Source organism: Rosa chinensis, chromosome 5 (genome assembly GCF_002994745.2).
Source record: "Rosa chinensis cultivar Old Blush chromosome 5, RchiOBHm-V2, whole genome shotgun sequence".
NCBI classification, from domain to species: Eukaryota; Viridiplantae; Streptophyta; class Magnoliopsida; order Rosales; family Rosaceae; genus Rosa; species Rosa chinensis.
This window is the reverse complement of record NC_037092.1, coordinates 13,836,123-13,853,763: the sequence shown is the minus strand read 5'-3', so window position 1 is coordinate 13,853,763 and position 17,641 is coordinate 13,836,123. Positions and strand designations below refer to the sequence as shown.

At 36.0% G+C, this 17,641-nt stretch overlaps 1 protein-coding gene across 5 annotated transcripts; it reads left to right on the top strand.

Annotated features, from left to right (window-relative positions):
- The first annotated feature begins 683 nt into the window (after positions 1-683).
- On the top strand, positions 684-17,256 carry LOC112166747. Of its 5 annotated transcripts, none has more exons than XM_040506677.1 (13): positions 684-1,014; positions 1,220-1,808; positions 2,343-2,417; positions 2,839-2,958; positions 3,108-3,377; positions 3,720-3,986; positions 4,868-5,033; positions 6,223-6,371; positions 6,711-6,979; positions 7,074-7,170; positions 7,252-7,389; positions 7,473-7,577; positions 11,179-12,044. In XM_040506677.1, the coding sequence occupies exons 1-13, from the start codon at positions 995-997 to the stop codon at positions 11,197-11,199; spliced, it is 2,286 nt and encodes a 761-aa protein (XP_040362611.1). In that variant the 5' UTR covers positions 684-994; the 3' UTR covers positions 11,200-12,044. The 5 variants fall into 5 exon arrangements, with proteins under 5 accessions (XP_040362611.1, XP_040362608.1, XP_040362610.1 ...); XM_040506674.1 differs by lacking the exon at positions 11,179-12,044 and adding an exon at positions 16,480-17,256 and having other exon boundaries at positions 685-1,014; XM_040506676.1 differs by lacking the exon at positions 11,179-12,044 and adding an exon at positions 16,480-17,256 and having other exon boundaries at positions 686-1,033.
- Positions 17,257-17,641: the final 385 nt, after the last annotated feature.

The following is a 17,641-nucleotide window of genomic DNA, read 5'->3' as shown; positions in this document are numbered from 1 at the left end:
GAGCCATCGAACAAACTAAAATATTTATATGTATAGAATATGAAAATTAAAATTACAGCAAGCATGTGAAGGTCATCTTGATTGATCCAAGTTGGGATTGTGTTATATTGATCTCGATAAAAGGAACATAGAGGAAGAGGTCATGCTGAGAAGAAGATAATTGAGAGATAGATAGAGAAGAAGAGGAGAGGACGAGGGAAAAAAAAACAATTGTGGGAGATGAATAGCAGTATTTTTTTTAATTTTTTAACGAAGTAATTTTGTCTTTTTTTCTTGATTTATTAATATATGAGGGTAATATTGGAACATTAGAGGCAAAAAATTTATAGTTGGCCGGGGTGTACTAAGATTTTTGTTCAGTACAAATAGCAACACACTTCTTTTTTTTGAGTGACAATTACAGAGACGAAAAGACCCTTCACGTGCTAACTAAGTTAACGGAGAAATTGGATGGAAAGTCTAAAATTTGACTATAGGGTGTAAATTAGCAACATTTAGAAAAGTGAGGGTGTAAATAATCAAAATTGAAATGTCATGGGGTAAATCGACAGCCATGAAAAAAGTTAGGAGGTAATTTGACTATTTTACCTTTATACTTCAAGTTGTTTGCATTTTATAGCTAAGGAAATTTTCAACTTTATTCGATAAGTCTTTATATCATGATGGCGGGCATCTTTGATAGATATTGAAGCAAATTAAAGTCTTTTGTCCTTCAACTTGTTTGTCTTTTGTCCAATCTATATCCTAATCCTCGATTCAATTTCCCTTTGCATTCGTTTGTCCAGCTTTTTCTTTTTTATGGGAAGTTGTGATCTGACCAACTTCATGCACAACTTCAACCTTTATGCTTTCAGGCTTGGAATTTTAAAGGTGCTTTATTAATTAAATTGTGCGCTGGAACTTCACTTTAATCATCAGAAATAAAGAGATCGAGCTGCGTTCGATCAAATATGAATAATACTTGTGGGTTGTTGAGCAATTTGAGAAGTGGTATATGAATCGCACTTCCCTCTGGTATCTCTCTTTTTAACTGGTCAGTAGTGGTCACTCGTTCAGTTATTGTTCCTGCAGCTTAATTTTCTCTTGAAGCTTAGAATATGTGTATATACTAAAACGCAGACTAAAACACAAAGGAAGCGTTTTTAGGTCTCATCATCATCATCATCATCATCATCATCATCTCTCTCTGTGTGTCCTTTGTCTCTTATTATTGAATTAGGGTTTTGAAATGTGGAGGGAGAATGGAGCTCTCTGAATCCTCCTCCTCTGTTTCCCCAAATCTGGATTTGCATATCGGCAACAGCAACGAAATCGACCAAGTTCAGCTCAATCATTCCGACATAGGGTCTCAACGGTCCACCGCCGCCGACCAGCAGCTGGACAATCACTCCGGTGGTGACGCGGCGGTTAGTCATTCCAGTCCCGATCCCGACGTTGTTGATGTCGTGGATCACGCTGTCGTTGATGAGATTGGGAGATTGGATTTGAGAGGAGACGATGTAGCGGTGGAGGTTGCGGCAGCGGAGGTAGAGGAGAAGAAAGAGGAAGGGGGAGAGGTTGAGGCGGAGGAGAAGAGTTCTAATGGTGGTGGTGGAGAAATCAATGAAAGTGAGAGACAGAGCGAGGAAGAAGAAAACAGGAGTGAGAATGGAGGTGAGGGAGAGAAGAAGGGGGGAGAATATAACAGAAGGTATCAGTACCCAGTGAGGCCTGAAGCTGAAGAGTGTTCCTTTTACCCCAAGACGGGGAATTGCAAGTTCGGTTCCAATCGCAGGTTTAATCACCCTGTTAGAAGGAAAAACAACCAGGCAATCCACCCTTTACATATACCTATTCGATTATGTTAATGCAAATGTGCTTGCTTTGTATGTCATAATTGAAAGATTGGGACTTTTTATGCTTGGCCTCATTTATCATAGATTTCAGCTCCAATGCTGAAGCAAAGCTAGGACCTTAGTGTGTGTGTTTGTCTGTACGTGTGCATGTGGAATACTGAGGAATTATGGGGTGGTTGGTATGTTATGCTGGAATAATGAATATTGCCAGCGTAAGTAAATCGAGGGAAATGCACTTCCACATTTGTTGAATATGATATTGCCCATTGAGGTGATTATTTGCGATAATTAGTGATTTTTTTGCCTGTTACTAGTTGCTGCTTTTCGTTGTAGCTGAAACTGGTTTTTTTTTTTTTCCTTCTTTCCTTTTAGATACTATTTCACGGTGAAATTATTGTGCCAAGCTAATGGCTACTTTAGAAGTGTTGACATAATAATGTGCCCTTTATTATCATGAATATTTCTGCTAGCTGCTCACTTTCTGTTTGTTGATGTTTTGAATTTTAGCATTTCCAGGTTTTTAAAGACAAGGTGAAGGAAAAGGATGAGTTGTCAGAGAAGCCAAGCCAGACAGAATGCAAGGTTATTATTGTCCTGATTTTCAGAACTTTTCTATTTGAAGTTGTTGTTGATTTAGTCATGAGATTTTGTTTTAGTTCATGTATTCGGTATGTAGCATCTTAGTTAATCCTGTCTTTGTGATGGGTTTCTACTTATGGTTATCTGGAAGTTGAAGATTAGCGTGCATATTTGTAAATAAGGTAAAATCAAATCTGTTAGCTCATTTTATAGAATCATGAGGTTTTGAATATATCTGTCTGAATAGTAAAATATTAAGTCATCTAAATGTCTTTCTATGACTTTTCTATGGTTTCTCTTGACTATCTTTTATTCCATTGTATACAGCAAGTACAGTTACTATCTTAAATGTCAATGCCATATTTCCCTGAAATGCTTATGGGAAACTGGTAACAGTTCATGATATTGTAGTACTTTGTTGCAGTATTACTTAAGGCCAGGGGGATGTAAGTATGGGGAAGCTTGCAGATACAACCATGGAAAAGGGAAACCTTCGGTTGCTCCAGTTGTGGAACTTAACTTTCTGGGACTGCCAATTCGACGGGTATAAATTCCAACTATAACCTGCAGATTTTGAAAAAGAACGTAAAATTCAGTCTTTGAGATTTAAGCTATTATCTTTACTTATTTTTTTCGTCAGTGAGGTCTTTTAGCATGTTTCAACAGCACCTCTTAATATTTAATTGATTACAGGGGAAGAGAGAGTGTCCCTACTATATGCGAAATGGCTCCTGCAAGTATGGATCAAACTGCAGGTTTAATCACCCTAATCCTACTGCTGCAGGAGGATCTGACCCTCCATCTGGATTTGATAATGGTGGACCTGCATCATTACAAGGTGGATCGCAATCATCATCTTGGTCTGCACCAAGATCATTGAATGAGACTCCGCTTTGTATGCCAATGATGATGCCACCATCTCAAGGGGTTCCTTCTCAAAATACAGAATGGAATGGCTATCAGGTATTCTATTCATCACTTCAATGATACAGAGTCAATGGCTTTAATGTGTCATCCATTTGATAATAATAACGTGATGGTGACCTCCCTCCCTCCCTCCCTCCCTCTCTCTCTCTCTCTCTCTCTCACACACACACACACACACACACACCAGGGATAGAATGAGGTTTGTAAGTTAATGAAGTTTCTACATGGGAAATATGATCACGATCATGCCGTGCAATTTGCACCAACAAGCTTCTATATTTTCGTGGTTCTAGAACATATAAAAATACATCTGTTCTCCTTTACATTTTTCCATGCATGGGTTTCTCTTTAATGATTTTTTTCTTGTGGCATGTTTAGTCACCAGTTTATCTAGAAAGAAGCATGCCTGCACGTCCACCATATGTTATCAACAACTCAGGGACCAAAACCAAAGTTTATAAACAATATCCACCGTCAAATCAAGTTGATGAATTTCAAGAACGACCTGGACAACGTTTGTGCAGTTTCTTTTTAAGAACAGGGGACTGTAAGTTTAAATCTAATTGCAAATATCATCATCCAAAAAGTCAGACTGAAGTATCCCCCTCATTTGCACTGAGTGACAAGGGCCTGCCTTTGAGACCAGTAAGTTCACATTCTTTGGATTTATTATCCTTTTTTCTTCTTTTGATAAAATAATGAATTTATAATTTTTTGGAATATCATCTTAAAAGTGTTTTCACTTTATGTTGCATGGAGCAAAAACTAGATGAATTTTTTTTCCTGGTATGATAAAAAGTATGTTTTTGTTTGGATTTTAAATTGTCTTTCCCCTGCTGTTGCGATGGACTTATTTCCTCTTTAAGGAAATGGTTCAACTGCTGGTTGTTGAGCAATATGAACAATACTTCTGGGTTGTTGAGCAATTTGAGAAGTGGTCAGTAGTGGTATAAGGAATAGCACTTCCCTCTGTGTTCTCTATATAAAGAATAGCACTAAAAATCTATAGACAAAACGAGAGTATAAATCCTGAAAACCAATAATAAATATGTTAAAAATGTGTTTTTGGGTGACAATTACTAACTAAAAAAATATCTCAAATTAAAGAAGTAATGAATACATGAGAAATTTCCCTCTTACACAAGTGTGGGTTGTGAGGCTATCTTTTGATCTCTCTTACTCTGAATAAGTTTGTTCGTTGAATGATTTGAGATACAATATTGGTACCTATTCGGCATTAATTTTCCATGTTAATTTATTGATTTAGTTTTGTTCATCCATGATACATCAATATATGGATACATCAAGTGACTTGTTCGATTCAGAAGTAACCTGGCTCCATTTATTGGTATACGTACTAGTATGAGACTACTTTACTTCTATATTGAACTAATCTGTGTCGAATTAAGTCTACGTTTATGTATCATAAAATTTTCTTTATTTATTCAAAAAAAAGAAAGAAAAAAAACTAAACCTAACCTTATGCTAATTGTATTTTAAATGTTGCTTTCCTATGACTTTTCTAGTTGTTTCGACCTGCATACGCTATCATGCTGACACACCTCCGTTCCGAAGCACTTGAAAATTTTAAAATAAGACTGGAGCGATCATTGGTCCAAAGAGAAGGGTTTGCTTCATCCATTATTGCCCATTCTGAATCTTGCATGCGTGAGTTTGACCAAGCATGTGCAGGTATGCAATTCTGAATTTATAATTTGAGTTGATGATCATCATATGTTAAAGGTAAACTTTTTTTTTTTTAATATAAATTTTATTTTATTTATTTAGTTTTTTGAGAATGATGGTAAAGGTAAACTTGAACTTATAATATAATTATAATTTGAGTCCATATTTTTTTATTTGTTAGGCAAAAATCTTCATATAGGATCTAAATGATCAACTAAATACACTTTTTGATACGTATAATTTTTCTGAGAATCTGGTGGTACATTTGTATATTTAGTATTTCCGTATTTATCTCAATAAAATAAGGACAAAACTATAAAACACCTGTTATTTATTTATTTATTATTATTTTTTTTAACGCATGATTGTCTGGTGGTACCTCCTCCATTGGTTAATTCTATCAATTGTTCAAAAAAGAAAAAAAATCCAATTAATTGACCCAAATTAATATACTATTAATCTATACTATATTTAGCAGAAGAGGGCTTGTTCACCATAACTGAATCTTTTCCTCCCCCAAAATATTAAATAACTTTATATATGTTTCTAATTGTCAGGTATAAAAAGTCAAAACTTAAATATATAATTAATAAGAAAACTTATTATTTTTAGAAACTAATTACCCACTTCTAGATGAGTAACCACCAACATTACTTAAAAACCTATTAATAAACACCACACATGCACAATCAGAACTCGTCAAGCATTGAAAGCCTTATGAGATAGGCTAGAATCCACTAACAAATACGTGCCTATATAGAACAAAGAGAGAAACTTCTCTAATTTTAGTTTTTCTTTATTCAATATTACAATCCAATAAGGTGCTTATATAGAGCACAAATTCTAAATCTAATAGAACTAGAAAAACGTAAATAACAATTTCTTATATACTAAGACAATGAAACCTAATCTAACTAAAATCGGAAATAGAATCGTAAATTCTAAAAGAATACCTAACTAGCCAAATTATACCAATATGTATCTAGAGTCTCAACCGAGATTTTGCTCGAGAAACCTGATATATTCAAAAGAGTCATTTACGAGTTATTACATTATTAAGAAGCCTATTTAGATACAAATTTCTAATCTTCTAATCATTTTTTAATATCACGACGCTTCTTTCTTTTTGATATTCTTTGTTGAAATTAGCTAAAATCTCATCCTACATCACTATTTTTCTTATCTATGTTTATATATGCTTCGATAGATGTTGCCATAAATTCCAATGGGAATGCATATGGCATTGATAAGGAAAAAGCCAAAAGGAAACTTAAGTGCGATATAGAAGCATATGCATCATCTCAACTTGACGAACAATTGTCAAGATTGAAACTGGACTGTGAGGTTAGATTCTTCAAAATGTATCAAGTCTTTGATATTATTTCTGAGAATTGATAATAAGTGAATTATCAATTTTCCTCTCTTTAAGGGACAGTTTTAAAAAACTGTGAGGAACAAGTGCATTTTAGCCTCATGTATTAAATTTGACCGCTAAAATTATAAAAACTTTAAATTGTGCATTTATTTTCAACCATTATATTTTCTTGTGCCTCACAGTTCCTCAAAAACTGTCCTTAAGATGAGCGGGGCTAAGTGAATCATAATAATATATTACTAATTTAATTGCTTAATGCATACTTTTTTGGTTTTTTTGTTTTTGGTTTTTTGTTTTGGTTGTTGTAGAGACAACTTTGGGAAGCTTTAAGTCTTAATGATCCTATAGCGGCTCTGCTACGTGATGGTGACGACGACATCTGGAGGAAAAAAAGGGGACTTCTTCATGATGCCATAGAACTTGTAGATGAACGTTTTTCAAATGAGATTAATGGTTATGCGTTGGACCAAGGAAGAAGTGCCGAAATGTTGCAAATTTTGAGGGACTATGCAAGAAGAGTGGCGAAGGAAAAACCCAGACAGGAGGCTAGTTGTGTTCTGACTCACATGATTAATAGGTATACAACCCTGTAAACGACTAAACGTATTCTCCCCTTTTCATTCCTTCACTTCGTAATATTGTATGCTTATTACTTTGCTAACTTTCCTCAGGTTTCTCCAAGCCTTCAATTACGATAGCGATGAAAATGCTAGAACTTGGACTGTGGGGGTTGACATTAGAATTATTACCCATAGTGCTCGCCATGAGGTAAAGCATTATCCAGCTTCTGATTTTGTACTGATGAGCTGATGTAATTTATAAGAGTTTTCTGTTATCTCTTACTTGCAGTCTCTTAAGATTTTATCTACTCTGGCTGCCATTCGCCTGGATAAGACGCAAGATGATATTGAACGAGTTCTCTCTTCTACTTTAATCGGTGGAGAAATAAGTTCTACAAATGTTCTCGACTCAGTTACTTGGGATATGGTATGTACGTACGTACTATTTGATTTTGATATGTTTCAGTTTATCAAACTGGTTTTCATATGTGTGAATAACCCATGAACTAGGTTTCTTCAAATGATACCCTAATTACACCACTGGAGTGCCAGTCGTTGTGGAGACAGTTCAAAGAACAAACCGAGCCTGCTATCTTTCAAGCTTATGCAACACAGGTATTTCTTTCTGAGCTGAACTCTCACTCAGAGTTCGGAAACTTATCGAATAATTTTATTCTTCGATTCTCAGACTTTTATCCTTAAGAATGAGACTCGGATAAAAAAGTCAGAGCTGCAAGGTTTGGAGTTGCACATAAACATTTTTTTACCTCCAAAGAATTAAAAATGCCTAATACTTTATTTGATTGAAAAATAATCAGAGATGCACATGCATGAACCCCAACCTGTTACTTAATTCTCAAGTTATAGATAATTACTGTAAAATAATATTCATGACAAATTATGTATACACTTCAAATTAAACTGTTATAATTACAAATGGTATATAGGTTAGTATCGTTCCCAACATCTCCAGTGATCGACCCATGCATGATGCATGTATTCACATGAAAGTGAATATCTTCCAATTGCTCTTCTGAAATCTCAATGAACACATCTAAAGTTATGAGTTTCCTATTTATGATCTTTTGATGAAGTGCTGGTCACCTGTAGCATGTTTGATCCGGTCATGTTTTCTATGATTGCCTTGTTGTCAAAACTCGGAGGAGTTGGAGCCGTATGCTCTATGAATTTAACAGTGGTGTTCACCTGATCAGTAACTGACTAAATAAATTATGCTTAATCACCTTTGGATTTATATCCAAGGTGTTACTCCCCGATTAACAAGCACAAATAATAAACAAATTAAACAAACATAAATACACTGGGAGTGATGGTTCAGACATCAACACTAAATATCTGTAAAAATTTTCTTTTAAAACAAGTACACGATGACGTCTAGAACCCACAATGTCAATACAGACCCATTCTTTAGAGTCTTATACTACATTACACAAAGTTTACAAATTAAGTTGCATACAATTTAATAAGTAAACGCTCTCTCAGAGCTTACTATAAAGCGGAAGTCTAACGACAGCAGAACAATAAAAATAGCTTCCTACACGTACTGCTGCAACCACAAGATCTCAGCTTCAACTGTGATTACCTGACCTGCAGGATTAACTCGTATACTATTGAATAGTGCACCGGGTTGCAACAACAAACCCTATAAGCTTCTTAAGCTTGTATGAGTAAACTGCCACAATCACCAAAACAATACATGCTTATAAAATCTCCACTTGTAATTTAAATAGCAACATCACATTTTCAACTCAAAAGGAAAATAAATCAACACAATGATTATTTCAAATCACTAATTGTCAACACGGTGACATATTTAAAATCACACCATAATTCTTGCGTACTAATAGTTCAGGAGATTAAAAGAAAACATGAGTCACATAGCAACATTTCAAACAAATGTTATCTCAACAAATCCATATGAAATGAACGTCCCTCATGGACAATAAAAGAAAGAATACAGTCAAGACTTCTTTTAAAAACTATACATGAGTCGCAATAACTATGTAGTTACATGAATAAATTAGAAGACAGACTAGAGCTCTAACTAGATCATAATCATTCACCTAAGGGCATAATTCCCGATTTCGTAACCATTCACCGAAATGCATGGTTCTCGATTTCCTTACCAGGGTCACATTAGACCCTAGGTCACACTAGACTGAAAACATTCAAAGAGGTCACACTAGACCAAAAACATTTAAGAATGTCACACTAGACCCATGACCACACAAGACCAAAAACATTTAAACAGGTCACACTAGACCCAAAAATGTTTAACAAAACTCATGATTTAAAATGATGTGATAATTGTACACTTTACAACTATCGTTTCCACAACTCAAAGCACTATCAAAAGAAAACAATATAAATCATCTTTTCACAATATATTGTTTTCCTCAAAGGATCAAATTAAAACAATCAAATGATCCAAATTGCAAATATTGTTTTCACCACAATACAATCCTGCAAATATTTCTACACACATACACACAGAGTCATCCTCTCAGGAATGCCACTAATACCAACTATAGCTAACAGTATAGCAAATAAAATAAAATAAACGATAAAGTAACTCCGTTCGTAAAAGAACATCGTAAGATTTACTCACCTAGAAATCCCGCTGTGTCTTCACATAAAGTAAGAATCAGTATAATATCACAAAGTTTCGCTCACAAAAGATCTTGTTAAGCAACAAGGTCTCAACCTAGTAAAAACGAAGCACAAAAGCTTTCAAAGTCCGAAACATGAACTTCGACTAAAATCGAAGATTTCGCTAATCGAGATGGACCTCATCCGAGACCTCCCAAGGTATCCGGAACACTTCTAGGATCAATTGACAAAACAAAACAACGATCCAACAGTCGGATCCTCATAGATCGAAAACCGAATGAACCAAAGTTATATTAAACCTAGGATGTTTCAAACTATTAGAATATGATACAATCCATACATATACACGCTCATATCGACGAGTAGGAGATAATGGAGCAAACAACAACTCTAAAAGAGGCTAGACGCGCTGCCACACTGACCTTGATTCCAAAGCAATCTAGCCTGTCAAAATTAAGATCATAGCAAAAGAAGTAGCTTTTATACTTGGGACTGAGGCCAAATTGACCTGGATCGAGCTAGATCAAGCTTGAAAGCTAGATCAGCAGGAGAAATTCAAATCGAGATCCTGAGCTCCACACTTCGATTGGAGTTGTAAGGTTGCTATAGATGGAATCAAGAGGAGATCTTCAAGACCCAGGTGGTTTCGAGCCAAACCGTCGCCGGAAATTGAAGTTCAGATTGGGGCAGCATCGTCATGGAAGTCGACCCTCGATCCGCCATGTACTGCTTAAATCAGTGCAGACCAGCTCGGTAGGGAGAACGACGACGATGAGGCGAGTCAATTTGTGGTGGTGACATGATCGGAGGTCGCCAGACGGCCAAGAAAAAATTGGGTCGGGTCGAGGGTTTCAAAGAGAGAAAATGATTTCCGAAAAATTCAGGAATCCTTCTAAAAATGGAAATCTGACTTTTTTTTCTTCTGAAAATTCTATATTTATAGAAAATTTCCAAAAATGAAAAGTCTTCCGTTGACCATAACTTCTTCATACGATCTCGGAATTTAGCGTGCCACATGTCCACGAACTCATATATGCGCTCTACGACATTCATAAAGAGTTTTCGGAGAAATTCAACGAATAAAAAGTCAACTCTTGACCACTTGAATACACAACGTTTCAAATAATTATTCGTCCTAAACACTTTCACATCACTCACGAAATTGCTAAATCTACAAACCAAAACCTCACTAACTTCAATTAAACAATAAAAAATTAAAAATAAATTTTTGGGATATTACACAAGGGTTGAAAACAAAACAACTCTAACTTAAAAGTAATTTTTTTCCACTATTGGATTTACATGTAAGGGTGGTTGAACATAGTTTCTTTAGTTAGTTACTGATAAAGTGAACATGCTTGATGAATTTAAAACCTCAACATGAATAAGCTTGGATTACCACACTCACTGTATAGATAATGAGGTGCGAGCTAGCCTATTTACAGACCTCGCTTGTGGTTCATCACATTAAGAATTTTGATGGATTTGCATGCGAGCATTTTTTTATAAGTCAGATACACATTTCTTGTGGAACAAAGAGATACACATTGTGCGAAAAGGTACTTAGCTTTGGCTTTGTGGTCAGGTTCATATGTTGTCTCAATGATATTACGGGTTGATCTGTTTGGTTGCTGGTATATGTGGCATGGGTTGCAAGACTGGAAAAATCTATTTGGATTCGATCGACGATTATGGGTTGAAAATCCTAAAGTTTCAGACATTTATGAATTTTGTGATCGGTCTTCAGTTTAATTGTTCTACCCTCGATTCTGGTGATACTGATCGGTTGGTAGAATGTGGCGACCGGTCATGGAGAATGTGGAGACCGGTCATGGAGGGAATAATGTGAGTTCTGGGGTAGTACTGAGGGGAACAAGAAGGTTCACCTTGCTAATTGGGACATAATATGTAGACCTAAAAGTGTTGGTGGTCTTAGTATTAAAAAGACCTCAATGATGAATCAAGCCACGCTCTCTAAAATTGGCTGGAGGTTGATGCAACCTAGAGAAGGACTGTGGCAGGATATCTTACAGATGAAGTATCTGAAGAAAGATTCATGTCGTGACCCTACTTACAAAAATCCATCTAGATGTTCGAGTACTTGGAGGAGCATCACTTTTGGTGTGGACTTATTACTAAAGGATTTAATTTGGCCGGTCGACGATGGTCAAAGAATCTCCTTCTGGTTTGATAAATGGCTACATTGTGGCCCCCTTACTGATCATGTTTCCCCCTACTACCATGGATTCACAATTCAAGGTTAGTAATACTTAGAACCGAGATGGATAGGACATGAATTTTCTTAAGAATCACTTTAATGCTGATATTGTTAAACCATATTCTCAGCATTCCTGTTGGTTTTTTGAATAGTGGTTTTGATATGAGAATTTAAGGTGAAGCGTCAAATGGGAAATTTTCTGTCAAGTCAGCTTACCTTGCTCTTATTAAGGAGGAAGAATTCTCCAGTTATAAATGGAAGAGCATTTGGAGTATTTCTATTCTTCCCAGACTCAAGACGTTTGCTTGACTTGTGTCCCATGGAAATTTTTTTAACTAATGTAGAGAGGACTAAGAGATGTTTTACTACCGTATCTACTTGCCCTATTTGTCACAAGTACCCAGAAACTTTAATCCATCTCCTTAGGGATTGTTCTAGAGCTATGGAGGTTTGGAAAAAGGTTATTTGTTTGGACAAGATAAGTCGAGCTATTAGCCTTTATTGTTGGGGCTGGTTTGCTGCAAATATTCACTGCAATGATTATTGTTATAATGGTTTGCAGTGGAACAGTATCTTCATCTATACATGCTGGTTTTTGTGGAAATGGAGAAATAAGTCAATTTTTGATGAAGAATTTAAAATGCCATTTACACCGTGGAAAGTTATAGTGGATGCTACATCTGAATGGCAAGCTGCTCAAGGAAAAAAGAATGATGAATTGAATTTTTCTATCATTGAGCTGAAGTGGAAGTGCCCAGATGATGGTTGGTTCAAACTCAATGTTGATGGGGCTAGGAAAGCTCAGTCTTGTTGTATAGGAGCTGGTGATGTTTTTAGAGATCACAAAGGAAATGGGATTTGTGGCTTCTGTGCTAGCCTTGGTGTTGGCCAGGTGATTGAGGCTGAAGCTTGGGAGATTTTTATTGGCTTAAAAATGACCTCTGAGAGATATAGAGGGAAAATTATTGTGGAGTGATTCTGAGACCCTAATGCTTCTCTTGATTAAGGGAACTGATGAACTCCATCCTCTCTATTCTATTCTTCCTTGTGATGCGGATTTGTTCTATAATGTTTTGGCAGAGATGGAGAACAAGGATAACATTGACGAGGAAATCGTCAGTTCCAACTTGTCTTTGATACAAATTTTCTTCAATCCAACTCGCATTCACCATTCAAATTCAAGACCCATTAGTCTCAACCATCCAAAATGAGCTTCAAGAAGCTCAAAGCTTTAAACTTTGGCTCATTTCTTTTAGTGGGTGTCTTAGCTTTGAGCATGGTTCACTTGTTGCAGAGCCAAGATGGGGTCATCCACTGGATTTTCCAAACAATGAGCATTTGTTTTAATAAACATTAAACAAACAGTAATTAGATTAACGAAGCATTAATGAAACATCAATTGATTCAATTCCAAACAATCAGCAACTCAAGCAAGCCAACATGGATTTCATATACCCTAAGAAGCATCGATATGGGTATGAATATCTGGATACATTATGATTGGATACGTGGATACGACAAATCTTAAATGTAAGATGATACGGGTACGTGAAGGATACGTCAATTAAATATATTTATATATATAATTAGAAAAAAAAGAAGAGAAATATGAGAAGAAGCTCCAAGCTTTAAGCAAATCCGCCAAACATACCCAAATTGAAGCATTCAACTGATTGAAGAACAAATATGAGAAGAAGATCAGAAGCTGCAGAATAAACGTACCCAAAGTGAATAGAAGAAGAGAAGAGCAGCTGAGGAGAAGAGAAGAGACGAAGAGCAGGAGAAATCAGCTAGAAATTGAAGCTCCAAGCTCCAAGCTTCAAACGAATCGAAGAAGAGAAGTCTTGAGTAGAGAAGGTTGCAACTTGCGAAGAAGAACAGAAGAAAAGAGATGAAGAGCAAGAGAAATCTGAGATTAGGTCTCTGTCCCCAATCTGGTTTTTTATTATTATTATTATTTTTTTTTTTATTTTTTTATTTAGGGTAAAAAGTCAGCATTACCCCCACGTATCTGATTTATTTACATACTTACGTATCGACATAGGATGCGGACGTATCCAAACCGTATCCAAATCCGGATACGCATATCCAGGCTTATCCGAGCTCATCGTACCCGGATCCCAGATTAGTACGGGATACGAAGCCAATTTCACGTATACCCAATCAATAAGAAACAATAATTTCAGAAAACCTACTCAGTTACTTGAATCTATAGACCCAATCGTAAACTGAAGAATTGAAATTGATTGAAAATTGAATAACAAGAAGAGACAGAGGCAAAGACGGAGGCTGGAGATTGAGAGAAAGGAGCAATATCGGAGATGAAGTTTTGAGCCTCAGAATAAGATTGAGACGTCAGAAGCTGGAGAGAGATAAGCTCGCGGTGGTCGACGGCGGAGTCACGATCACTATGGTGGTTGACTAAGAGAGGCTGATTTCACTGGGTTTTAGATTGAGAGAGATGCGTGTCTCACAGTCGCAGAGAGGAGCATGTAAATCGCTTACCAACCACCACCCACACAGCCTAGGCCGCCGCCGAATCTCATCCCGCCGAACCCCACAGATTTGACATTAACCGAGTCAGAACACCCAATTCCTCTGCCGCCTTCATAAAGTTTTTCTGCTTTTTTTTATTATATGAAAAAAATTATCGAAAACAAAAACAAAAGGGTATATCGATCATTTAATGATTAAAATCCTTTAGCTGTCAGTTTTTGTAACGGAGCTAAAGGCACGAGGTACCATTCTTCGATCGGGGTCAGAACCTCAGGTACCGTTCTAGTATTATCTGAACGTGAGGTACTGAAGTTGAGAATGGGGAAAAAGTCAAGTACTGTATGGATGATTTTCCCGAATATAAATCTAACACTGGAAAATAAAACAACTCAACTTAAAAATAATTATTTTATCCAAGGGTACTAGAAATAGAGATAGAAAGAAGAAATAACCAAGTCAAGAAGACAACAAGATTTAATGAAGTTCGGCAATATCCTTGCTTATGTCCTCGGAGAGTTTCACCTTCACTGATGAGAGAATTACACAAGTACAAGATTACACCGCTCAAGTTTATGCTCAACCTAAGCCCTTGTATCAAATAGGATACCCCTTGTACACCCTCTCTCAACCTAGAAGATCACTTTACCCCAAGAGTTATTCACACTCTTGAACACAACTCACTTTGCTTCTATACATGAAGACACTTAAGAGTTGCTCTTTGCTCTCCTTGCCTGCCTCCACACAAACTTCGTCTATTTATACCATTGATAGAAGTCTCTAGACTCGCTTCATCAATGCTCATACATGAATCAACCACCCATCTCCCACATTAACTCCCTAGGAAGACTAAAAAGGTCAAACATGAATTTAACTATGCATTTCTTCCCAATGCGTCAACTTGACCATGCATTTATACTCGATGCATGCACTTGACCGTGCACCAATTTTCCATTCATAAGTTGTCACCTTGAATGCACAAACAATTAATACTATGCATTCATGTCATGCAAAATATCTCCACCAAGGAGGGATAAGCACCAAACCCGACAAATTGAGCATAATTTCCTTAGTCAGGTGAACACCACTGTGCTTCTTTATTATGGAGAACCTTTGGACCATTAAGGATTTGGATAATGATTAAGTTGGGCTTCACATTCAAATCTAATGGCAATAAATGGAGTGGCCAAAATCTTTATAAATTCATATGCAAGGTCTCTATTTTTCCATGTAGGATCTATATTTATAACACATAATCCATTAGTCAGTTGACATTCAAGTTCATTGTATCTCTTGAAGCAAACCTGTTTTAGCATCTCAATCCTGAATAGAAAAATGATTGAGATACCAAATTTATGTTATGTCCCAAATGATGTGGCTAATGCCACATCATTTCCAACGTGGATTCCAAATGCCACATGGATTCACTTAATTTCCATATTTACATTTAAATTTTATTAACTGAATTTTTAAATTTATTAATTTTTTCGAAAGAAAAATTTTACTTATAGAAATTTTTCATTCTCTGCATCTCTTTTGTGAGGGTAAGAACACGCAGCAAACCTTAAAAGGTCGATACAAATTTTTTTTTTCAAATCTTCAAAACCATTGTTGCAATTTTGAACTTTACATTGTACAACTTGGGTTTATATTGATCTTAGGGCTTGTGTGTATGTATATGATGATTGCTAAAGAAGATCAACCATGGAAATAACATATCATTATGATTCAAAAAAACATAACCCAAAACCCATCAAGCTGCAAAGAAATCATTGTTCAAAAGAATCAGAATTTTATCAACTGCATGTGTTCGCTAAATTGGAGTTCACAAATGTGAGTTATTATTGACCACCAAAGATCTGCCATAGTTTTTCATGAAGATTTATGTTTGTAGATGAGTTCATGGTGGCAATTTCAGTTGTTTTAAAGTACCTGCAATTTTATGTGAGATAGTACGCTTTATTAGTGAATTAGAATTTCAGATTTTAAAAGGAAAAAGAATTAAAGAAATTCAATTTTTAAATTTCTTCATTAAGCCAAGTAGAAAATCCATGTCACTAATATTTGAAAACAAAAGGGTTGAGGTGGCTTTCCTTTGTTATTCATTTTTAGTAAAATGTCATGGGATCTGTAGCACTACTCTTAGAAATGATACTGTTTTCTTTGGTATTTCAGGTGCTTCACCGGCGAATTAATAGCGCTCCAAATGACGATGCCCCAAATGACCCGGAATTTAGCCCATTTATATGGATAATTGTGGTTATAGTAGTGTTGTTGTCAACAGCCTATGGAATCCCTAACGCCGCATCTCTTGTACCTGAAATTCTAGCACTGCTGCCACGCTTCAGAAGTCAAGCTCTTACTCTTTCAGCCATAATTGTAGCTGTGAAGAAAATCGTAGAGGCCTACAGAAATCGTCGCTTGCAAAAATGAGATATATCCAGTGCTGATGAATTGGTGTATACGGGGCGTGTCGGTACAACGATGTACAAAGGATGAATATTTGTGCTCAAATTTGACTTATTAAACTATATGGGCAGTAGAATTATTCATAATATTCTGTCCATCCATCAGTACTATGTAATTGCTTATAGGCTTAATGAAATCCAACAATTAAAAGATTCTGTGAATCGTATTGATATATGTAATTAAGTTTGCTTGCATTTAGTAAGGGCCCCTGCTTCAATGTCAAGGCCAATGAAGGTACATGTGTCACCAAAGAAGTGCAGAGCTGTAAGAAGAAGAAGCGGGAGTGGTGAAAATGGTTTGGCCTTGTTTTCTTTCCCTAAAGAGTCTGGTACCTCCAACCCTTCGGGAAAGGAGATTGTTCTTGCTTCGTGGGTCGAGTTTGTCAAAGTCTATAATAGCTGAAGTTTTTCTGTGAATCTTCCTAGAAGTTTTATTTATGTTTCATAGACTTTGAAGCTTTAATGTTCAGTAGTTGTGTACCAATATAAGTTTTTATGCACGCATCTATGTATTGGTATGTGTACTATTCATTTTGTTTTTACATGACTCATCTAGCGAGGGATCCATTTTTTTTTTTTTTTTTACCATTTTAAGGGATCGCTTGTGTGATTCACTTTTTGATCAGATTTCGGCATCTCGATCATTCAGTTTTTAGGTTCCGAATGTTTATAATGGTACATCAATAATCATTAAGATCCCGAATTAGATCAAATCAATGGGCGAACTAAATTTATTCAACCTGAATCGTACATGTTTATAATAGTAAATCATGATTTTCAATTTCACTGAAAATTTGCAATAGTAATTAACTCATAAAGACTTAGATATCTAGCAGTTAAAATGCCGATATGTGAATAAAAAGTGAATC